This window comes from Chamaea fasciata, unplaced genomic scaffold, assembly GCF_029207755.1.
Source record: "Chamaea fasciata isolate MVZ Bird 193981 ecotype frontalis unplaced genomic scaffold, bChaFas1.0.hap1 SCAF_16, whole genome shotgun sequence".
In the NCBI taxonomy this organism is placed as follows: Eukaryota; Metazoa; Chordata; class Aves; order Passeriformes; family Sylviidae; genus Chamaea; species Chamaea fasciata.
The window spans coordinates 8861126-8885253 of record NW_027094101.1 but is presented as its reverse complement, the minus strand read 5'-3'; the positions used below and the strand labels follow the sequence as shown (position 1 = coordinate 8885253).

At 44.9% G+C, this 24128-nt stretch overlaps 2 protein-coding genes across 3 annotated transcripts; both read right to left on the bottom strand.

The window, feature by feature from the left end:
* Nucleotides 1-171: 171 nt before the first annotated feature.
* PRPSAP2 (phosphoribosyl pyrophosphate synthetase associated protein 2) lies at nt 172-19984 on the bottom strand. Of its 2 annotated transcripts, XM_066197823.1 has the most exons (15): nt 19535-19984; nt 15989-16049; nt 15698-15883; nt 14956-15606; nt 12668-12787; nt 12093-12243; nt 10953-11005; nt 10761-10827; nt 10014-10186; nt 8982-9097; nt 5482-5537; nt 3039-3187; nt 2453-2523; nt 1382-1528; nt 172-864 (listed from the first exon to the last, which is right to left on the bottom strand). In XM_066197823.1, the coding sequence occupies exons 6-15, from the start codon at nt 12209-12211 to the stop codon at nt 706-708; spliced, it is 1110 nt and encodes a 369-aa protein (XP_066053920.1). In that variant the 5' UTR covers nt 12212-12243; nt 12668-12787; nt 14956-15606; nt 15698-15883; nt 15989-16049; nt 19535-19984; the 3' UTR covers nt 172-705. The 2 variants fall into 2 exon arrangements, with proteins under 2 accessions (XP_066053920.1, XP_066053921.1); XM_066197824.1 differs by lacking the exon at nt 15698-15883 and having other exon boundaries at nt 15913-16049.
* A 1994-nt stretch (nt 19985-21978) lies between these two features.
* On the bottom strand, nt 21979-23405 carry LOC136297879 (chemerin-like receptor 1). The gene has a single exon (XM_066198183.1). It carries the CDS (start codon nt 23397-23399, stop codon nt 22314-22316), a length of 1086 nt encoding a protein of 361 aa, XP_066054280.1. The 5' UTR covers nt 23400-23405; the 3' UTR covers nt 21979-22313.
* Nucleotides 23406-24128: the final 723 nt, after the last annotated feature.

Here is a 24128-nt window from a genome sequence, read left to right as displayed (position 1 = left end):
TGCTCCAAGCCTTGTCCAACCTGGTATTGGACACTTGAAGGGATCCAGGGGCAGCCACAGCTTCTCTGGGAATCTGTACCACTGTCTGAGCAAGTCCCTGCTGCTCCCTGACATCCACCTGCCATATTTAAGGACACACAGTTTAGAAGACAAAGGACAAGCACATGAACATTTTTAGAAAGCTCACACAAAACAAGTCTTTATTCTTTGTTGCAGAAAATAAATACAGGTGCATATTCCATATGCTTTTCTATAAAAGCACTCCTACAAAATCACTGAACTGCATACAACAGTACAACCTTTTTTGGCTTTTAAAATGCAAATATTATACAGTCACTTCATTTTGTTATCATTTAAAGCACTTGTAGCAAGCAGCTTTGGAAAAGGAATGCTTAATTTAGAAGCCAAATTCTTGCTTCAAGTGTTTTGTGAGATTTTTCCATCCTGTACAGTGCAACTAACCTAAAAAGCAACTAGAACAGTTTTTTTGTAAATTGTTTATCCCCATCATCCCCCCCCCCCCAAAAAAAAAAAACCTGCAAAGGGGAAAAAAAAAAGGTCTTAAAAACTGTTCTACCTTGATACTTAAACCAAGAGAAAACAAGAAGTGGCTCAATGGAAATATTAAGGTAAGCACGATGCTTCACAGCTCGTTCTCTGTTCGCTTCCAGTTTGGCCCGGGGTGTTTCTTTAGAGGAAGGAGCTTTAATCATCCACTCCTATATTCCTGAAAAGGTATGACATGGACTCCCCATTATGGATCCTGCGAATGGCTTCTGACAGGATCATGCTGATATCCACAGTCTTGATTTTAGGGCACTGAAGTTTCTGTATTTCATGTGGAATTGTGTTTGTAACAACCACCTACAGGAAGGAGAAATGGTCAGGAAGATGTAGCTCCATTGTTTTCCACCTTTTATACTGGAAGTGTGAAAGGGAGTTTTACAGATCTCACAAAACCACTCTGGCTGACAAAATAACATTTTACATTACTGTCAGGGTCACAGTCATAGAAGAGCCATGTGTTGCCATAGGTTTCATGTATCCATGGATACTAATGGCACTGTCCCTCCTTCCTTTCACTCATTCATTCATTCATTCATTCAGCCACACAGATCCAGAGGAGATACAAAAATATCCCACCCACTGAAGGGAAAGGTGTGCTGATACTGACAGTCCAGCATCTCACCACTTCCCACATTTCCCACTGCTACAGTTTAAAGACATGTGGATGTCAATATCCCAGCACAGTTCCTTAGTAAGAACACCTGAACCAGGAACCTCCCATCTTAACGCTACATGTCTATGATCAAACCAGGAGAAAACTGCTTGCTTAGAAGAGCCCCAAATCCCTTGATCAGAGCTCAGACTCCACACTCACCTCATCGATGGCAGACTCCTCAATCAGCCGGGGAGCGTCTGAGGACAGCAGCCCATGGGTGGCCATGACAAAGATCTTGTAGGCTCCTCTCTCCTTGAGGGTCTCAGCTGCAGCCAGGAAGGTGTCAACGTCATCTATGATGTCATCCTGCCAAAATCCCAGAGGGTTCACCACACCAGACAGACCAACACAGCACATCTCACTGACAGCACGGCTTCACCAGGTGTAACAAACCCCAAACTATCACAGAACTGCCCTTTTGCTCGACAAACCCAGAGATGACACTCTGCTTTAGAGAAATCATGACCGCACCAAGGAATCGTAGAATGGCCTGGGTTGGAAGGGACCTTAAAGAACATCACATTCCAAGCCCTGCCATGGGCAGGGACACTTTCCTGGTTGCTCAGAGTTCCACACAGCTTGGCCTTGAATGCTTCCAGGGATGGGGCAGCCACAGCTGCCCTCATAGGGAAAAAATTCTTACCCAATCTAACCCTACTCTCCTTTTAAGTCTGAAGCCATTCCCCTTGTCCTGTCACTGCAGGCCCTTAGATAGAGTCTCTCTCTTTCTTGCAGGTTCTCCTCAGGTACTGGAAAGCCACAGCTGGATCACCCCAGATCCTTCTCTTTTCCAGACTGAACAATCCCAGTTCTCTCAGCCTTTCCTCAAAGAAGAGCTGCTCCATCTCTCTGATCATCTTGGTGGCCTCCTCCAGACTTGTTCCAACAAGTCCACGTTCATCACCTCAGCTTCACTGGCATTTCTAAACTCCCCAGTAGGGACAGGCTGATCCTCCTCTCCTGTGGTGTGCACACAGCACCTGAACCCCTTCAGGTAAGCACTGAATAGGATTCCACCTGCTCTGCTCATGGAAACAAGGTCCCAGTGCTGCTTTCAGAGTGGATCCCTGCAGAGCTCCCAGCCAGCTCTGTGAGTGTGTCAATGCTGCCCCTTCCTATCAGAAGTCCACCAGCAACCCAAGTTCAGTGGCTGATACAGAACAGCTATTTGATTTCTGCAACTTCAACATGTTTAATTTGATTTATGAGAACTGATGGCATCTCACTTACCACAATGATAGCTATTCTTCCTCCTACATCTCCAACAACTGTGATGGGTGGCTTTTCCTTGGGAATCAGCACTGATTAATGGCAAATGTTTTCAGAGGGGTAGAAAGGAGAAAGAAAAGAGAAAGTTTATACAATTTATTTGAACTACAGAAATGTCTGATGGGTCATCACCATTAGAGACATGAAGCAACAACTATTTCAACATCACTACTGAGAAGACCAGCATGATTCTAATACATAAATAATTTTTAAGCTTAATTGAAATATTAAATATATTCATTTATAGCTGAATTCTTTACCAATTCAATTAATTCTTAATTTCAGGACAGAAACAGAGTGGCTTGCAGACACAACCAGCTCAGTCACCCACTGACACCCATGCTGGGTTTATGCCCTGCAGTTTTGGTGGTACAGCTGTAGGTCACATCCACATTCAAGCAAGAAGGAATCATCTTCTCCCCGCTAAGAAAGATGACTTTTTTTTTTCTCTGTGAAGAAGCACTCCTTTTACAGTCCATCCCTGCCAAACCCAACCTCTAAACCCAGGAAAACAGCAGGTAACACTTTCCCACACACACTTACTTACTGGGGATCTCCAGGCTGGGGTGGATAGCAGCTACATATTTGGCTGTGGGAGGGGAGTGCCGCCCATCCACCATGTCAGACTCGGCATCCTGAGCTTCCCCGTGGATCACGGCGATCCCCAACCGCAGGCGCTCGGCAAACGACTGTGCCCTGCAGGGGAAGGGTTAAAAGAACCCAGAGAAAGGTAAAAATTAAAATAATTCATTTAAAATATGTGCAATCCCAACCTGTTTTCATTTTATTTCTAATATTTCAGAGGGAAGTAAAACGATCTTAAAATTTTAGGAGAATTCATAGAAGAAATAAGTTGCCTCTCAATATCTTGTTTTTATCAGGTTTGTAAATCAGAATAACCTTCAAAGTGCCCATATGGGCCTTAAAGCAACAGGATAAATGCTGCAAGTGACAAAATGCTGACTACTCCCTTCTGCCTTGCCCAACAGCCAAAATAAAATAACACTTCCCAGCCTCCAGCATCCTTGGGATCTCATGCTTTGAGCAGGGCACATCTAACAGTAACCAAGGACAGCCTCGATGTCTGGATTGTCTACATTTAATAGGAAAAAAAAATACTCTTATAAAAAGAGAAAACAAGTGTTCACTTATTTATTTAATGGTAAATAAAGACAAAATCCCTGACCTGCTGACACATAATCTGAGATACCCTATGGAAAAGGGGATCTAGATGATCATTCTGCCTGACAAACCACAGTTGGATTCTTGAACAGCTTGGATTTTTTAATTAGCTAACATGAAGTTTCTTCACACTCCAGTATTTCTTCAACTAAAATTAGAAATTTCTGTAAAGAAGTGTAAGGTTAGTTGGGCGAGTGGGAAAAGCAGAGAGTCAGGGAAATAGGAATTTGCATCCCAGATATTGGAAGGAGCAAATACAAATTAGCACATCCATCCCACCTTAGCGTGCACACCCAAGGGATCCTGCCTAAGCCACCCATCCAAGTGTCCTCTGGTCCAAGCAAGCCCAGCACATCCAGAGTGATTCACTCTGCTCTAACATCAGCACCTCAGACCTGTGCCTGAATCACCTCCTCTGTCCTTAAGCCTTATTTCACTATCCAAACAATCCAAAGTCCAGAGAATAATTTGCCCATTGTGATACTCAGTTAATTAAAAATGAAGAATCTTCCACCCTGTGGTTATCATACAGTTACAATATTTTTGCAAGTAGTTAATTACAGGTAATTATTATTACAAACAGTAAGAGTTATGACTTAGCAGGAATAATCCTATCAATAAAACCATATTAATTACCTTAAAATGCAGTATTAAGCTGAATAAAGTTCAAAGTCAAATGATTTATTAATTTTCCAGTGAGCTCAGAAACCACAGCAACATTCTGAACTTCACCATGCAGGGGTTCTTTTTTCACAAGCAGGCATCCATCAAAAGTATTTTCCTAGATTGCTTTCAGTCTGGATTAGGCTGAAACATCCAATTATCCCTCTCCCAACACAATGTAACTCCTCAAATACTGTCCTTAAATACTCATAGGAACATGTGAAGAAGCTGAACAATACAGTTCTGGGTTCCTCTTCCCCACAAATCACTGCATGATGTGCAACTCATCTATTTGCTGGCATTGACAATTACTGCATAAGCATTAAAATGCTGCAACAAACATTTGCCTCCACCCAAGAGGCAAAACTGACACTGTGGAAAAGAAATGGAAAAGAAACAAAAGTAAAATTACCTGGCCAAAACCGAAAGAAATCATAATAAGTAATGTTGGAGAAAAAGATGACAACAGGTGATTTGTTACAGAAAATAAGGAGAACACAGAGTATCACAATTTGTTGGCATGGAAGTCTAAATGTTTTTTCCACAAACTCTTGGTTTGTCACCACAGCAAATACAGCATCTCTTAAAGCACCATCCAGCTCTTACAGCACCTGCTGACAGCACTGGAATTGCAGAGTTTAGGACAAAATCAATAAAAAGCTTCATGAATGAAGAACAGTCATTCAGCCACCAAAGACTTCACAATCACAATCATCTCAAACAGCAAACCCAGTTTCACCATCTGTATTTAGGATCTGATCAGCCATGTTCTTAGGTATGCCCATGTTAAGAAACTCATCTGGATTAATGGCATTACACTCCCAGCCACTTTTCCTCATTTACAGCAGGAGATTTATAATGTAAATGCACACAAATATAAATAACATGATTAAAAACCTTCTTAACATAAGCACTGCCCTGATTTACAGCATCCTTTTGTAGTTTGTTTTTTTTTTTTTCACTCCCCTTAGATTTATTATGATTACAGCAATGATGTAAAAACCACACAGCTGACAGAGGAGAATTGGGAGGGATGTGAAGGCTGCATCTTCTAATTATTGGGGTATTTGTCCTTCACTTGATCCTAAGAACAAAATTCCGACAGAGATTTCCTGCTCTCAGGCAAGAGAGCAGATCTTACCCACCTCTTTGCAGACGCAGGAGATTTGGCCACAATTACAGCATTCCTGTAGTCTGGTATCTGTAGTAAATAACAGATAGCAATGTCCACTTCATATCTTAAGACAAATTTCAACTCAGTAAGAATCAGAGAACTTTATTTTGCCAGAGGAATTTTAAGCATCGAATGTTTTACCTAAGAAAGCAACCTCAAGAATCCACGATACCAGATCAGGGTTGACAGCTCAGTAAAAACATGTAGTTAGAAAATTCAGATTTTAACTTCAAACTGTACCTTTTATAAACCCCATTTTATAGTAGAGATAACAGGAAAGTAACTGCTTTAGGACATCAGGGTTATGCCCACAAGTGTTAAAAGAAACAGGAAACCATCAAAATTAAAGTTTCCTGTTCAACCTAAATTGTCTTTAATCACTAAAAATCAGCATTTTACAACTTCCTATTGTCTTATAGAGTAGCCCAAGAGAACTCACACCTCTCCATCACATCATACTGACTCTTTCTATGGACCATCAGAAGGGATAGAACTTCCACAGTCACTGGAGGCACAGTCTCACAGGGCTGCTGGTCAGCACGAGGAAATGCTGCTGCAAATGCTGACAGCACCAGATGGATGAGGGCAGGAAATCTGGATTTCCCTCTGATGTCTGACAAGTGCTTCAGTCAGGCTACACAAGCACAGTCTGCTCCTGAGTTTGCTGCCCCTGCCCCATCCTCATACTGGTTTTCACTCCAGACTCCTGATCTTCATTTAACTAGCAATTTTAGTCCCCATCTCTCAAAAGCTTCTTATCCTCATCTCCATTTTCCCTGCAAACAGCAACTCCACATGGGATTCATCTGGCTTGTAACTTCCCAAGCATTCCACCATTCACACTTCCAGTAGTCCTTTCCAACAGCCACTACAACTGCACTCCCTCTGGGATCTCACCTCAGCCCACTCCTTGCAAACTCAGCCTTTTCCTCCACGATGCTGCCCTGGGATGATCCATCTCTATGGAGAGCAGCTTGAAGAGAACCTGTCTGTCCTTCTCCCCAAAGACCACAGTCCTAGCCAAGCAATGTCCTGCAGAGCAGGTCCAGTCCTCAGAGGGATGGAAAACTCTTCACTAAATACCTGCAAATTGCTCTGTCAGGGATGGAATTCACAGGTTTGTGAGGATGACACCCTGTCAGATGACAAATACCCATTCCAGAGCACTGAAATATTGGGGTTTCTGCAAACACAGGCAAGGTAAGTTCTTCCACAATCTTATCCACAATACACAAACTGTACTGACTGATTATTTCCAAAAGCTCTACCTGAAATGGGCATGGAAATTAAAAAAAAAAAAAAAAAAAATATCTGAATTTGGGCAAGGACTCAACCAACAGAAAATAAGAAATTTTCTGAGGATGTTGGGAACATTAATAATCCACAATGTTAGGAACTCCACCTATAAACTGGGAATTCAGCATGTTCTGTCCTTTACAAACTGAGTTATACAAGAGGCTACAAAGATTAACATGATGGAAGGCATGGACAAGGCAGGGCCTGTCACTTGACATAATAAAGGCTTTGATCTAGTTCAGACACCATTGCCTCATTTTTCCCCTGCCAAATTACCAAATTTGTTCTCAGCTCTTCAAAAATGAAGTCAGTAAGCCAGAAATGTCATTCCAAAGACATTGAGGTGTCAACAAGTCCATGTAAGAAAGGGCTATGTCACCCTGGGATTAACACCTGCACAAAGGAAACAGAAGCCACAAAGTATCCAACATTTGCCAAGCACACAGAGGAAACACCAAACTATTTTCATATTACAGAAATTCCACTGACTGGACTGTCTTCATCTCAGAAGAGTGGTTCTCTTCACATCCAGGCATAAATTTCCAGCAGGCAACAACTACAAGCCCTCATCCTCCTAACTTTCAGTGAAATGTTTTTTAAGTGACTTTCATTCTCATCAAGCTGGACTCCATTTCATGCTCCTCAGTCCATCCCATCATGATTCCCACAGCTTTTAAAGCTCTGGCATTCCCAGCACAGGATATCCAGCAAGTTATGGTCACCAGGAACTTGAGATGGATACTAAATTCCCCCTGAGCAGCAATGGATCAAAGTTTTAAGCACAGATACTAAAAATCATGTGGCTGGTGAAGCTCTTGCCAGTACAGATCCCATGGGATCAGATCCATTCAGTTAGCTCTGGTTTTACAAAGTCCCCTCATGGATGAGCACAGGGATGAAGGACTGAAAGTATCTTTTAAAACTTCTCTCCCCATGCTTCAGATCTCTACAAATGGTCATTTGTTAGACTGCACAGCAGTGTCACACTCAAAGCTGCAACAATTCTGTGTAAAACGTTAAAAGCTCAAGAATCAAAATGTGCTTCAAGACTGAAACAGGACCATGACCTTGTTACTGACCATAAACCACACTTTCAAGGAACACAAAAAAGGTAAAGTTTGTCTTGTGTCTGTGTATTTGGTTTTCCACTTTAGTTCTTAAGTTAGAAGTGCTTACAATGTGCAACATTTTTCTCCTGGAACACAAGACTGTGGCAAAGCCAGAGCCTGGACTTTTGTTCTGCCATCTTCTTTGACTCTATTACCAAATGAAATAATAATGAGGAATTCAAATGGTAACTGATTCCCCAAACAGATTTTAACACTGTCATAACAAAATCATGTTGGTTTGGGTTTCTTTAAGGGGGTGGGGTGGGGTGTGTTTTGTTGTTTGTTTTTTTTTTTTTTTAAACTGAGGCATTCCTATCTCTATAAAAAGAAATAGCCTGGATTCAAAAGCAAGAGTGAGCTCAACCTTTTCTCTCAGCAGGAAGACAGGACTTGCTTTATTCCAAATTACCATTAGTCAGAGGCTTAACGTGCACCTTATACCTACAATTATCATTTGCACATTTTGTACAGGCCAATCCACCAGCAGCACTTCTCAAAACCCTTATAAAAATAAGATGGAGAAATGGAGGCACAGAACATCCCAAGTTAAGCTCCTCAAGTCGAGACATGCAGGCTGAACAAACTGTGGGTGAGATTTCCACCCACCAGCCTGATTTTCAGAGCACAATCAATAGGCTCTCTCAAGAGTTTATAACTTCCAAAGGGTTTCTTATTATGGAGTTTAAATTTATAGCCACACAAGCAGCCCATCCTATAAATGTCAAGGAAACTGGAAATAGGAAAGAAAGAGGACATCAAGAGCAAGAAAATCCTTTTTTTTTTTCAGTGTTAGGGGAATATATCTAATTATATATATTATATCTAATGTATCTTACCCATTGCTGCATGGGTAAGAAAACACCAGCTCTTCAGGAAAGCAAAAATTAAATGTGGGGAAGAGAAGAACCAAAAGCTCCCTACACTACTCTCTGCGCCAACACAACCCTTCCCCCCTTAAAATTCAGTTTGAAGAGTTAATATTTTCAGAGGGATTTGTTTCAGATTCCCTGAGACTTTATTAAAAAAGAATTAAAAAAACCCAACTGTAATAACAGGCCTTCCTCACCTCTTCTTGGATGTACTGGAGTAAAAATGGGGATGCTCTCAAGTTATCAACTGGAATATTGAAGAAACCCTGAATTTCCTTCTGATGTAGATCCATGGTAATAAGATGAGTTAGTCCTTTAAAACAAAATAATAAGACATGCAGAGAAGCACATCAAGGAAAGTAAGAGAGAACAGACACTTTATTTTTTCTAGGATTCACTGCTGTTTGTCCAGAAAATCTCTAAGCTGCATGAGAACACTAAATGAAAGTACATAATAAATTAATTTTTAGTCCCTCTTAAGCACACTGGCATTAATGTGTTTTGAGGCTTCTACAGTGACTTTTTACAAAGAACCTCAGAACACTGCACATAAGTGACTCTGCAGTGCCACACTGAGGCAGGTAGGAGCCTTCTCCACTGGACATGGGACAAAATGGAAGCACTGGTTTGTCCTGGGTCACACAGCAAGACCCTCATTAATTCTGAACCCCTGAAAAATGGACCAAGCTCCTAATCAAAAACCACCTCTCTCAAAATAACAACCCAGATCACACAGTTGGTTACAACTGCCTGCTTTTTCCCAGGGACGGCAGTGAAAGGAAAGAAGTAGAAAATGTGTTGAAGGCTGTGAAAATGAATAATCTCATTCTCCCACATGGTCTCAAATGTAAAGGACAAAGTGCATTCATCCAACAAGTGAAAAAACAAGACAGAAATGACAAGGCACAACTGTTCCAGACTGTAAGAAAGGCAAAGGATGGTATTGTGAGAGGTGGATACCAAAGCAGCTCAGTCCAGCAGACTCATTCTGCCAGCTCTGTACAACTCAACATGAAATAGTTGTATCAATTTTGGGTTTTTTATGAACTCAACATTTGGAAACATTTCTAATTACATTCTCCTTTTTACACAGGTTTTAAACACATGAAAAGCTTGGCAGTTATTTTTAAACAGAGCCCAAATTTGTGTACAGATCTCTCTAAACCTGGAAGCTGACAGCAGGAGCCCCCCCCTTCTTCTGATTATTTAAGCACAAGCCACATTCTTACCAGCTTTGCACATCATGGAGGCCAGCAATTTGGAGACAATGGAGCCCCTTTTCCTCATCTTGCACTGTTTGCTGTAGGGGAAGTAAGGAATCACTCCAATAATGCTTTTGGCACAGGAGGTTTTACAGGCATACACCATGATCAGGAGCTCCATGATCGTGGTGTTCACATCCCTGCAACGAGAAACATCTGCTCCTGTACCTGGTGCAAAAAAATCCTGTACCCACCAGCTTTTACACCCAGCAGAGATGGAGAGGGCACATTTTTTGGAGAACTGGTCACCAAATAAGACCTACATTTCTCCTGCCATTAAAAAAGTCTTAGCATTTGTAAAGCTCTTTTCACACAGAATTAAAGAATTTCTGAATCACAGGACACATTGCCCAGGAAACGTTCCTCCTACATCTAAACTTTGTGATGGTGCTGGAGACAGGGAGCTGAGAAGAATTTAAAGAGAATGACATAAGCAAAAGAATACACTTAAGGAAGGAATGCAGAGCCCAAGGGGAAGGTTTTATTGATACAGTCACTAAAAATTAAAATAATAGAGTTTACCTTATGCCAAAGCTGTCTTTGTGTACATATAAAAAACCCAACAAAAACCCTCCACAAAGAAAAGCCTCCATCTAGTTAATCTCACCTTATTACACTGCATCACAAACACAAAAGGTGATTAAAAATGAAATCCAGAAGCATTCCTATGGACAGCCCACACCAAATAGCACCACAGGGTCTTTAAACACTCACTTTGAAACTGTTTGGATGATAAATACATCCTTTCCTCTCACAGACTCCTGGATCTGCACTCGTGTTTCTGCCAGGAAGAGAAACATATATTATTTGCAAGAGCAAAAGTCTTTTTAGAGTCTAAGAGAAGGGAAACCAATACATTCAAATCAGTGTCAGGCACATTTCCAGTTCTGCTGATTAAATGCTCACCTCTGTTTGGCTCTTGATAAACCTGAACCTTCCCCATCTCAACTCCCAAGCGCCTGCAGGAACAGAAAAAAGGTGCAAGTCAATAAGGGGAGAGGAAGGGCAAATCAAATGTAAATCCCATATAATGCAAGTTACTGAAAAGGCTGCATTCCGTGGGAGAAAACCAAGGGAGGAAAATCCCAAACCATAAACCAGTAATTACTGTGAACATCTCTTTAAAAAGCACCTACAATTTCCAAAAGCTGCACTGCAGACTGTGCTAAACTTATTTTCCAGTCAAGCTCAGAACAAGCAGCAGGAAAAAAAATGCTGGGATACTAAATCATGTAACATTTTGTTATTTTTAATATATTTCTTGCCCTATATTTATACACACACGTGGCAACATACATGAGCACAATACTTAAAAATACTGCTTTTAAATCATCCTTCTCTGTAGAAAAAAGTCAATGTGGAGTGAAGAGGAAAGAGTAGCAAGAACTATTTTATGGACAATGGAAGAATAATATCAGCTGTATTTGTTCCTAGACCCCATCACTACAAAGAGGAGAATAGAGTTGCTCTGCACTCCGGCCCAAATTCTTTCTACACATAACCTGAGTTCCTTAGCACTCCCCTTTCTCCTCCTATCACACCTAACTTCGGGTAAATAAGCCTCTGGAAGAAATCCATTCTGTCTAATACTCCCAGTAATGTTATACATCCTAATTAGCACAGTAAAAATGCACTTAAGTCCTAAAAGTTCTGCTGAAGCTATTCATGGATTGAAGCTAAAGAAATGTTCCCATCCAAAATATACAGAGAGCAGGAGGGGACGTAGTTTTCCTGCCTAAAAAAAGCCCCCACTACAAGGAGTAAAAACTTCTTTATGATGATTTAACACTATGCAAACATTAATTATCCCACGTGTTTCCTACAAAATGCTGCAGCCAATCACAACTTGCCACGGAAATATTCAAACACAAGTTACTCTCTCTGCTCTTGAGCTGTTGAAATGCACTCTTCAGTAAAGCACTCTCCATACTCTTGCAAATCATGGCAAAGTTTGCCCAAGTAACTTTCCTTAAATAGAGAAATCAAGTGTCCAGTAAAACAAATCCCACCAGAACAACCCCAAAATTCCCTGCAGACTTCACTTACTCAGCAATCCTCTTGGACAGTTCCATGCAGGAGGAATTGGAATTAGCTGAAAACAGCACCAGCCCTCCCTTGGTGATATTCATGATGGCCCCAAATTCAGTTGATGGCACACAAAACATCAACCCTAAGTTGTTTTGCCGCTTCTAGAAGACTGCAAGAGATCAAAGGTCATTTAAATCCATGGTAAAAAAAAAAACAAAGACACACATCTTCTCTGTTTAGAAAGTGTAGTCTCCCAGAACCCTGCACAGTCCAGCATCCTTAAAATCTGTTATTCCCACTTAAATAGCTTCCCTACAGCCCTCCAAAGATCCCCAAGACAACCTTCCAGCACCGAGTTCTTTTCCTTTTTTATTTGTTTTCCTCAGGGCATCATCCAGTAACACTGATAATTTTTTTCCATCAGCTTGTCCAGTCCATTTTCCAGAACTGAGCAAGGTTTATTGACTTTTCCAAAATCACAAAGACAGTCAGGGGTAGAATTGAGCTAAAAAGAGCTCCTGGGCCCTGGCTGTAAGAGTCTATTTCCATAGCTGAGTCTCTTTTCAATACTTTGCAGTAACTTAGAAACTTACAAATAAGGATGAAATGTAAGGAAGAATTCAATAAAGCTGGCAGCTGTAAATAATGACCTCTTGCACAGCAAATCCACCTGCTGAAGCAGCTGTTGTCATTCTTTGAAAGCAATATTTCTCCTGTGAAAACAGGAGAAAAATATCAGGAGGAAATCAGTATAATTTGGTTTTTGTTCCAAATAAAGGGAAAAACCACTAATCTCGCCAAGGATTTGATGGGATTCCATCTTTTTATTATTCTTTGTAAATCACATTTTCATGGTTACTTCTACTATAAAATTTTAGTCAAATAAAAGGAAAAAAAAAAAAAAAGATCCCAATGACCAGCAGCCCTGGATAGATCAGCATTCAACTCAAAATCCTGCTGCACTCCACTTCTGCTGCATAAATAATCCAATCCTTCATCACCCATTTCAGCATTATGTAGGAGACTGGAAACATGAAACACGAGTGGCATAATTTAAACCAAAGTAAACAGAAGCTACAGCTACATCTGTGACTTCTCTCCTGGTAAACATCTCCCTGCTGAGAAAGAGAATTATCTAATAGTCACATGTAATTGGTTAGAAAAAGCTGATGATGTATTAACTATTAAGCACTCCAAAACAACAACGAAGCGTTTTGTATTTACAGGAACAGCTGGCTAGCTCTATAATGCAACTCCTTCACACCTCCTTTACAACCAGACAGTCTGGCTCAGTTAAACTTTGTCAGAGGAACCCGACTCGATCTTGTGAAGAGCCAAAGTCAAGTCAGGAACTTCCTAACAACAAATGTGTTGGTGCCAAGGCTCAGCTCTGCTCGACTGCCGTGAATGAAAACCTGTTCTGTCATCAGAACTTCCAAACTGTGCACAGACCGAGCACAAACAGTGACAATTTCAGCCCCCAGAACGTCTGAATGTTGCAGTGCTCTAAAACCAGAGGGCCCCTCAACACCCCCAAAGCAAGACCTGTATCCCTCTCATATTAAACACCTAAAAAAAAGCCCCCATTTCTTAGCTAGTGTGTCTCTGCTCTGCTACTCACTCTCTGCAACTCCCAGCTGTCAACTAATGGCCATCACCCATCAAATATTCATGATGGGTGTTCAAGATCCAGCTCAGCTCCACCAGAGTGAGCACAGACGTGAAATGCTTTTAGGTCTCAGAACAGCACCTGACAGCTCCCTGCTTGTGTGCCTGGACGGGAACAGCATGGGGCAACTTTCCATGGCACCAGAAGCATTCACAGAGTGTTCAGAAGGCATATTTTTATCCAGTGGTTCATCTTCCTTGTTCCGTAGATTAGGGAAATGAGGAGGCTTAAGAGACCTGAAAAGATGAGTTGTTGACTTCCAACTATTGCTGAGGGTGCACTTCACACCACAATCCACTGATGTATTTACAAGCAGCAGTGAATACTGCTCTTCACGTAACTATAGGTCAAGGACTTTCTTGTGGATGTACTTCAGCAGGTATAAGTGGGCTATGGTGTGTGTGGGCAGGGAAGTTGCATTTCAAGAGTAAAATGGATTTACGACCCTTCAAACAGGTGTTGGGATGAAAGCAAGTTCACAAAACTTTATTAGATGTGCAAAGACATGACTCCACAGGGGTACACAGGACCATAACCCTCTGGTTTGAGGCGGGCCAACCTTCCAAGGTTGAACACGAGCACCACAGAACAGGCTGCAGCACAAACTCCTGCCTTTCCTTCTGCGCCGCACACAATTACACAGACACATCATGATGAGCACAACAATTACCGGGCACACATGGCTTTATGCCTCCATGAACTGAGCATGTCCGCACAGAAAGCAACGGAGGCAGGAATAACTGGATGGGATAACCACGGTACTAAGGAATGGACTCCGTGGGATGGAGGGAATCTGCACCCTCTCACCCATCTCCCCACGGGGACTATTTCCGTCCCTCCACACTCACCGATCCCCCTGGGCTGACAGACCCTTGCAGCCCACATCTCCCTGCCAGTCCTTCCGATGCTGCAGGTGGGCTGCACAGGCCCTGCGGTCCCCGTGGATCCCATCCCTCCGCCCCGAGAGCAGCGCCGGCACGCCGCCGCAGCCCCACGCCGCTGCCCCTCGCCCGTGCGACTTGCGGGGAGCCCGAGCAACCCCGAAAAGGGGCCGCCCAGGAGAGGGTCTCCATCCCCTGAGGGGAGGGCGAGGTAGCCCATTCCTCAGGCGTCGGAACCCCGTGTGGGGAAGGGGGGGGGGATGTCCTGCCCCTCACACAGCCGGCTGAAATGGGCTGAGCGGGCGGGAGCGCCCCTCGCTGAAGGCCTTACCTGCCGGCTCCGGCCCCCCGGCGCCGGGAGAAGGCGGCCCGGCCGGAGGGGAAGGAGGGGGAGAGGCAGAGGCGGCGGCGGAGCACAGCCCCTCCGGTGCTCCGCGGGCAAGATGGCGGCGGGGCGTGAGGGAGGGAGCGCGGGCGGGCGGGGCGGGCCCGAGGCGACACCGCCCCCCGTTCCCCCGCCGCGCTCAGGGGAGCCGCCGCCATCTTCCCCCTGGGCGGACCGGGGCGGCGTCTTGGAGTCACAGGATCTTAGAATTTTAGACTAGTCGGCGTTGGAAGAGAGCTTCAGGATCATCCGGTCCGACCGTCAACCCAGTGGTCCCACGATACCGCATCACCCGCCGCCAGATGCGGATGGCTCTTCCAACACCTCCAGGGATGGTGACTCCGGCACCTGCCTGGGTACCTATCCCAGGGCCGGGCCGCACGGACAGTGAAGAGGATTTTTCTGATATCTAATCTGAATCTCCCATGTCTCAGCTTAAGGCCGTTTCCAAGACCCTCCTCCTCCTCAGTGCAACATCCTTTCAGGGAATTGGAGAGGATAAGGCCCTTTGAGCATCCTCCGGAGTGACCAAACCCAGCTCAGCCATTCCTCACAAAACGCATTTTCTAGACCCGTCATGAGCCTTGCTCTTCTTTGCTGAAAAAGAGAAATACAGGTCTGAGTCCCCAGCTGGGATGATGGGGGAACCCCAACACCACAATTCAGCTGCCCCTCCACCAAAAATTACCCTCGGTGCAAAATCCACGTGGAATAACACAGTGATGTCCACAGAGTGCCATTAATTTGGAGCTGCGACGTCTGCATCCCCATCAGAGAGGGATGAAAGTGTGTCTGGCACGCTGCTCGGGGTGTCTCCATCCCCTCCGGACACCAAGCTGCCATCAGCAAAGTGTTTATAGAAAAAGAAGCATTTCTGCAAAGCAAATTAAGAATAGAAACTACCAGTGGGCTCTCGATTCCTTGTCTAAAGCACACACAATTTATCCAGAGTCCTCTCAAGGCTCTTCTTGCCACATACGTTGGTTGAGCTGCACAAAGATTCTTTTGTCATCTGAAATGCGACTCTTATTTCAGCCACCCTGTTTAAAAAGTAAAAAAACAAAAAAAGAAGCTTTATCCCAAGACACCCATGACAAAACTGCTTTGAGGAAGTTACAGTCATCCCACACAGACACACATCCCTCCCTTAAATACAAAACCCAAACACCGTGTTTCTTCCCCAGACTGCAAAGTTAGAACCTGTTTTAAATTACACTTCTCAGTACGCCCAAGTTGAACAGCGTTTTATGGATCAGAATTTTAGCATTCAGCATAAAGCTACAAATCTGGTACTTTCTGCTGCAGCTTTTCTCACAAAAAACAATTAATTTTGATTATTCCTGGACTGCAGGGTGCACTGGAGTGACGCTGGTCATCCCAGCAGATATTTCTGTCCACGCTGGCCTTAACATAAAAGAGGAAGAAAAGCCACAGGCCAGCCCACCAAACATGCCTGCAAAGAGACAACATGAAATTCAGAGTTTGAAATGATGTTTCTGCCACTACAAGCTGCATTTTCCACTTTAAATATTCACAGGCCAGTGTTTTCCCCAGATTTCACATTTGCTTCTTGCTTCATGCATTCCAAGACTTGGTTGTCTCCTTTTTTGATTTTTTTTTTTTCCAGCAGAGTCAGAGCTGGGGAAGGAGAAGCCATTTAACGTGGAGCAGATGTTGAGCACTCCACTTGCAGGCTTACAAAGCCAGGACATCTGTTAGAAATATGTGAGCAGAGAGGCCATCAACCTCTTAGATGCTGTGGTAGATCCTCTGCCTTTCCTGCATCCTCTTCCAAATTACACTGAGGTGGAAGGGAATAGTCCAGCTCCTCACCACCCCCACCTTTCCCAGTCCATGTTTTTCTGCTTCCAGGCTGCTGCTTCCATACAGTTGATTCAGGATCATTGACCCAAGCAGGTTCTTTTTTTTTTTTTTTGTATCAGGGCTTTCAGGACAAAAAGGAAGGGGGCTGAGCTTTTTGTTGGCCTCTCCACAGAGCAGCAGAGATCTCTTGGCATTAATCTCCCTCGCAGGATTCTGCTACAGGCTGGTGCTGCTGAGCAGTTTGATGCAGAACAACCAGAAACAACACATGGTGAAGCACTGACCCATAATGCAATTAGCAGCCTTCCCCAGAGGCATTTTTTCAGTACCCCAGGGCACTCAGAATTTGTTGACAGTTTGATTTGTGCTGCCCCAAATTCCTGACATTGCTTAAGCAAACCATAGGGCCAGGAACTAAGTGATCCTGTCTTCCGATCCCTTTTTTAATAAGGCTACTGCCTTTGTTTTCTTAGAGAAAAAAGAAATCAATTTTTTCCCCACCTCTGTCTTCCTGATCAGAGGAACACCAGTTTAAATCTCAGCTCCCAAGGGAGAGGGATTTGTTAATTCGACGATGCTCTATCCAAACACTGAGAGTTCAACAAACAATTGCTCCAAGATGTGCACATGGATTTTATTTCATTTTCAATGATTCAATTAGCAGCCATCTAAGGAATTCTGAAAATTTGCTGGGTGTGAACTCACTGGCTCACAGAGGTTTGTTGTTCTTAATCCAGTTGCAACCCTGGCAAGGAGAGATGTGCAAAAAGACTCCCCCACACCACACCTAGTCCAGACAAGGTGAAGGGCACTGCTCATCCAGCACTGGGCTGGACAACAGCTTGCATCCATCACCTGGAGAAGAGATAAATGCTGCTGTCACCCCAGCTCTTGAGCTCCATCCATCACTGCTCAGCCAGGTTGGGTTTTATTTGTTTAGAGTTGTTTTTGTTAAACAAACAAACAAAAACCCCCAGCTATTAAAGCTCACCTACCAAACCAGCTGACAGTGAGAACTATCAGACATGGTGCACCAAAGAAACACTCTGATTTCATCCTGACAGAGTCCCGTGGATAGGTTTGGTCTCTCCCAACAAATAAAGGCATCCCAAAAAAATCCTCTACCCTACACAGCCCCTCTAAGCCCGCAGGGAGGTTCTGCAGCACACAGACACCTCCACAGTGAGCACAGACCAAAAGCCATCACCTCCCTACTCCTCTGCCTTCAGTTGTATTGCCAGGGGGACAACCGTGTCCAATTTCCAGAAGATTGTGCCTTGGACAGTACCCAGCTAGGGAGGCAGAACTCAAAGCAACTGTAAATGCATTTTGGAATTGATGGAAGGAGGTGTAATTTTATCATATCTTGGGAGTGAGCTGGAAATAGTACTCCCCATGTCTGGGAAGCAAAGTGCTTTGATAAAGGTCTTGGAGCAGGGAACACATCTTCTCTGTGTGAAGGGCTGTGGCAGTAGACAGCACTCTTTGCTTTATCAAATATTACCGCTTGGCTGTCTGTGGGAAACAGGCAGATTCATTTGTCACAGTCCTGTTCCCCCTGAGTCACAAAGCTCTGACTGAGCAACTCCCTGAATTCAGGGATTTTTTTTTTTTCCTGTTTCCAGCTGCACTCGCAGTTCCGGGTCAGTCTGTAATGTTTAACAGATCTGCAGCACAGACACGGGGTTTTCTCCAACCAGCCTCCCAACAAGGAGACGAGAGGGTTGTTGGGAATACCTGGAGTGTGACAGGTAGACAGCTTGTGCTGGATATCAGGGCGAGGGTTTGGACAAACACTGCCCTGAAGCAAAAGCCGGCGACGGTGCCTCTTGTTTGGTTCAGAGATTCCCTCTGCTTTGCTATGCGTGGGTGGGCAGCTCTGTCCTGAAAAATCTGTGTAACATCCTGTTCATGTCCATCACCTGATGTTTATGTGTGTGGTTTGCCCTTTGATTGGCCTTTAGGCAGAAGTAGTTGGACTGCACAGTGAAAATAAAGTCAATTTAGGAATTTGAACAGCTACACAGTCCGTGACAAACACTAATTAGTGCCCTATTCCTCCTTGTCCTACTGACTGGGTCCCAGCATGATTTGCCATTTGCCTCACTAAGCTGCAGCTCCTCTCCAAAGAGTACACGGGCACCATGCCCTGTGCAGGCATTTAGTGAGCACAGCAAGGGCTTGACATGGGCACTGTAGAGCAACTCTGCAGATTAAAGCAGAATTCAGTGTATGAGAGCAGGTCCTGTGCTTTGCATGTGCAGCTGGGGGATGTAAATGAAGGTTTGATACCAGCCTTGGCCCATACACTAAAAAGGAGCTAGAAGAGGTGTAGGGAAGCAGCAAAGTGCAACCAGCAAAGAGTCCTCCCCATTTTGGTTCTGACCAGGACCAGCCCCAGATCAGCAAGAGCAGATTAATGCCCATGCTGGGAGTGGGACCCTCACCCAGCTGCTACACCAAAAAAGGCTGAGCCTTACCCAGGTATCTTCAGCCTACCCCACTTACTGGCAGTATTACCAACACCTTTACAGAGAAGCTTTCTACCAGAACCTCTCCTCTAATTCCCTGTATTATTTCCTGCCTGATTTCAGCAAGCTCTGGAAGAAGTTCTGCTCTCAGACCACTGCACTCTCTTTGACCTTATCAAACAAGTCAATTCCCAGAGTTCAAGAGCAAGACACTTAAAAGTTTTACTCACCAGGAAAGTCTCACCAGAAGAGAGCTGTGGGGTCTGTGAGGCTTCCCAGAGGCTTTTATTGGCTCATTAAGCTCTCCTTAATGAGAATTTCCTCACCTGCTGCAGTGTCCCTCCCATTCATTTGCATTCACTATCCTGCTTCTGGTACTTTCAAGGCTGTCGTAGCTCCTGCTCCTTCCTCTTTCCTCATAACTATTCTGAGCCCAGTTCTTGTCTCCCTGTTGTCATCCAGGTCCCAGGGGGAAATTACTTTGTCCTGTTTTCTTACCACTTGCCATGTCCTCCTTTCCTGGTTTCCTCCCTGACATCTCTGCTCCTTCTCCCAGCTCCAGTCACCTGCAGTGATCTCTCATCCAAAGCAAGGCACCTTTGGTGAGATCCCTGACTTAAATGCTTGCTAAAAACTTGCTTGTTCTCTCAGCTAAGGCTCCCCGTGCACAGCCTGGAGCACACACACCTCAGTGCCTGGACCCCGAACACCCAGTGGCTCTGCCCATCCCAGCCCGCTGTTTGTAGGGGCCGGGCTGTCGGATCGGCCCCTCTGCAGGACCAATGAGGCCTCACACCAGCAGGGCAGTGGGTTCAGCACCTTTCCCAATGACTGCAAATACTGTTCCACTCCTCCCATGGCATGTGAAAGAGCCTTGACAGCGAAGCTGCGTCAGAGAAGGGCACAGCTGCCAAAGCAGCCGTTCAGCCTCCTTGAATTGCCTGTTGGAAAGTGTTTTCCCCATTTTTTCATTCAAGCTTTACTAGATAAGCATATGGCAAATGGAAATATCAGAGAGAATGAACTGCCTCCTAGCTGGGAATGAGGGACTGACAATTATCCCTGTGATAATGAGATAGTCTGAACAGGAGGAAATTTGATACAATGGGAGATTTATCTTGGAAGCAGTCCCTTGGCAGCCTGGCTTGTCTTGCTGTCAGCACAGTTTCCCATTGCACAAAGGGCAGGGATCAGACCCAGGATGACAAATCCATCTCCATCTCAAGCTCATCCTGCTCCGTTACCTATGGCTTTTCCAGTGGTAATTCCTTAGATCATCCAGACACTTTGCTTCACTTAAATTATGTTGTCCCATGGGAATCTGTACCTCCTTGGATCTCCAAATGACCCGGAAGATTGGTTTCTTTCCTACCACAAACCAGGTCAACACTTAATCCTGACCTTCAAGGCTGCCAGGGCTGAGGAGAGAGGCAAGACAGAATGAGGCCTTGGTCCAACACTCACGGAGACTCTTGTCACAAGGAGTTATGTGGACTCTGCAAACTGATAAGGAAAACCAGAAAGAGCAAACGTGGGTCTGCACAACCTTGACATGGCAATCAATGCTGTAGTTTACCTCCAGGAGCAAGTAAACAGCCCCAGAGTTACGTGCTGCACAGCAAACATTGCAGTTTTATCTCCATGACAGGCAGCAATTTGTGGCAAAGGTTAAATCTCTCTGTTCACTCAAGCTTGACATATGATGGTCATGTTACATTCCCTGTTCTCAGCGGGTTTGTGCATGAATGTGAGGTTAAGTGCATGTGTGCCTTAAGGATCATGACCTTCGTTCAATCCTGCATGGCCCAGCAGGCCCATAATTAATCCCCAACACGTTCAGGTGACAGCTCTCACTCGTAATGTCATCCATGCAGAACAGTGAGGTACGTGTAAATTCCTACGTTCCAGCTGGGAGTCAGAGATTTTCCAGCCATCGGAGGAGGGAGGCTCCAAGGCAGGTTTCTGACAGGATGAACAGGACAATTGGTAGGTTGGACTAATTTACAGGGAAATTGGGTAGGGCAGGAGAGGGAGGTGTGATACAGTCACTGCTCACTCAGCTGCCGAGGATGGGCTGGAAACACCTCAGAGCTGTCATTCCCTGTTATGTGACCAATATTTTTTACTCACAAAAATGTAAGAGTTCCAGAGGCTTAAAGCCTGTAAGAAAGTCCCCACCTTCTTCATCCTGGACAATTTACAAACATGAAGCGTGGCCATGAAGCCTGTTCTTTGTTCTCCTCCTAATCACTGATTTTCAAATGTACCCAACAATAAACCATAGCCACGGTCTGGCAATCAGATGCCCCAGGCAAGTCCTCACACCCAGGCCATGTCCTGTCTGCCTCACTCACAGAGCTGCTGCTAATACCAGTGGTTTGTTTCCAAATTCTAGATATTTAATCTTTTTATCTACTTGTTCTGTTACCAAAGATGAACCTGCTTGGTCAGGTTGGATCAAGTGTTTTATTCCACAGGCAACACAACAGGCTGGGTATGTTTCACACAAGTTTATTGGGGGTTAATATTCATTCACCAACAGCACAAAGTATCAGATCTCTGCTATTTAAGGGCTGGAAACATGTCAAACACAGAGACAAGCATTGCTCAGAAATACTTATGCTGTACATCAAATCTGAGAACAGCAGCATCATCACTGATTTTTCCTGCCTGAGGAGAGAAAAGATGAGTGTCTTACTCACTATTGCATTCCCCACAAAATTACATACAGCCATTGCATTTAACCCTCTTTCTATAAAGGCTCCATAAACAAGAGTCAAAAGGCACAAGGAGTAAAATGCTGCTACTTTGGCTGGTACCTTGCTGCAGCTCCAGAGAGTTCTTCCATTCCCATTGTATGTTAAATCATAGCATATTTGAGACACCTCCAAAACAGGAAATCATGCCTCGTTAGCGAGTGCAGCCCTTCACAGTCTCCAGTCCCATGATTTGAGCTCTGAAATGAGGGAAATTGCAGAGAAAAGAACCCCATTCCACACCAGCTGCTGCTCAGACCCTCGGGACCTCTACTTCCGAAGCAGACCTGGACTTGCGCCGGCCAGTCAGGCTGCCCAGGACCGACTCCTCACTGAAGGCCCCTTCAAAGGTCGACAGGATGGACTGACGAAACTTCTCCTTGAAATCAGGCCCCACAAAGACATACAGGATGGGGTTGATGCAGCTGTTGAAGAAAGCAAGGCTGGAAACCAAGGGAATCCCTATGTAAAGGGCCAGTTTCATCTCATGGCTGGAAGAGTTTTTGGATATTTCCAGCAAGGAGAAGACGTGATAGGGGAAATAACAGAGGAAAAACGAGACTGTGACAGCAATGATGATTCTGTAGGGCTTTGCAGAGTTGGCCAACTGCCTTCTTTTCAGCTTGACAGCCACGACACTGTAGCAGATGAGAATCACCATGAAGGGGATGAGGAACCCACATAAGAACCGTGTGACGATCATGGCTTTGTGCCGCATCCTCCACAGCCTGCGCGTCGCCTCAGATGCGTAGTCATCAGACAGCGCAAAATTATTGTAACAGCTGGTGATGTTCCTGGAGCTGACCACCGTGTCCCGAAAGACGAGGTACGGGGAGCTGAGCAGGACAGCCAGGACCCACGTCCCCAGAGCGACCCTGGCCGCCAACTCCGGGCTTCTGCGGTTGTGAGACCAGACGGGAAAGGCCACAGAAACGCAGCGGTCAATGCTGATGACCGTCAGGAGGAAGACGCTGGCAAACATGTTGAGGAAGGCAATGGTGCTGTTCAGCTTGCACAGGAGCTTCCCAAAGGGCCAGTGGAAGCCCAGGGCGGTGTAAGCGATGCTGAGGGGCAGGAAGAAGGTAAAGATGAAGTCAGCTATGGCCAGGTTGAGGAACCAGATGGAATTCACCGTCTTCTTCATCTTGAAGCCTGCAATCCAAATGACGAGGCCGTTCCCTGTCACCCCCAGCAGACAGGCGATGCTGTACACCACCATGGAGAGGATGTGCATGGTCTTCTGGAGGCCAGAGTAGTAGTCATGGTCAGTGGCGTTCTCAGGCTGCTCCGTGGGGCAGCTGGCAGAGAAGGGGGAAGGGGAGGAAGAGGTGCTGTCCATCACTAGCAAGCCAAGACCTGAAATCACAACAGAGCTGTTATCTGCAGCTCAAGAGAGTTGAAAATCTTTGCCAGCAACTGTGCACAAAATGTGTGTGAAAAGCCAGATTAGATCAATGAATTTATAATTTATATAAAGTCTTTCTCTATAGCATGTGCAGCACTTCACAGAAACCACCCCGACCAGAGAAACCAACCCCAGTGTTGCTGCTGGTGTCAGTGTGTCAGAACAACACCTTCATCAACGGCCCACAGCAGCAATCCAGCATGGGCCAGCAGCAAAACCATGGAAACCCAGATCCCCCCACTGCGAGGAGTCCTCTTTGGATGACCAGTAACAAATTTTGACAGCAAAGACTATCTAGACTGGTAACAATGATGTTAACAGACCATTTCTTCACCAAGCCCCTTCCAGGGAGGTGCAGAAAATCACCTGAGCTGTATCCAAATGTAACCATAGCCCCTTTTACCCACCCACTACCCTCTAGTAAGCCCACCCTCATCTCTCTCCTGTTCATCCTGGCACTTGCCTTGGCAGATCCTGGCAGGACTCACCCGGCTGTTCCTTGGCTGCTCTGCCCACAGCGGGTGGTCTCACCCTCCTGACTGACTCCCCTTCTGCTGCTCCTCTACAGGGTGATTCACACTGCCTCGCCCCATTTTCCCATGGCTTGGGATCACGAGGAATTTAGTAGGATCACTTATTCCCTAATCTTCTTCCTCAATTTGT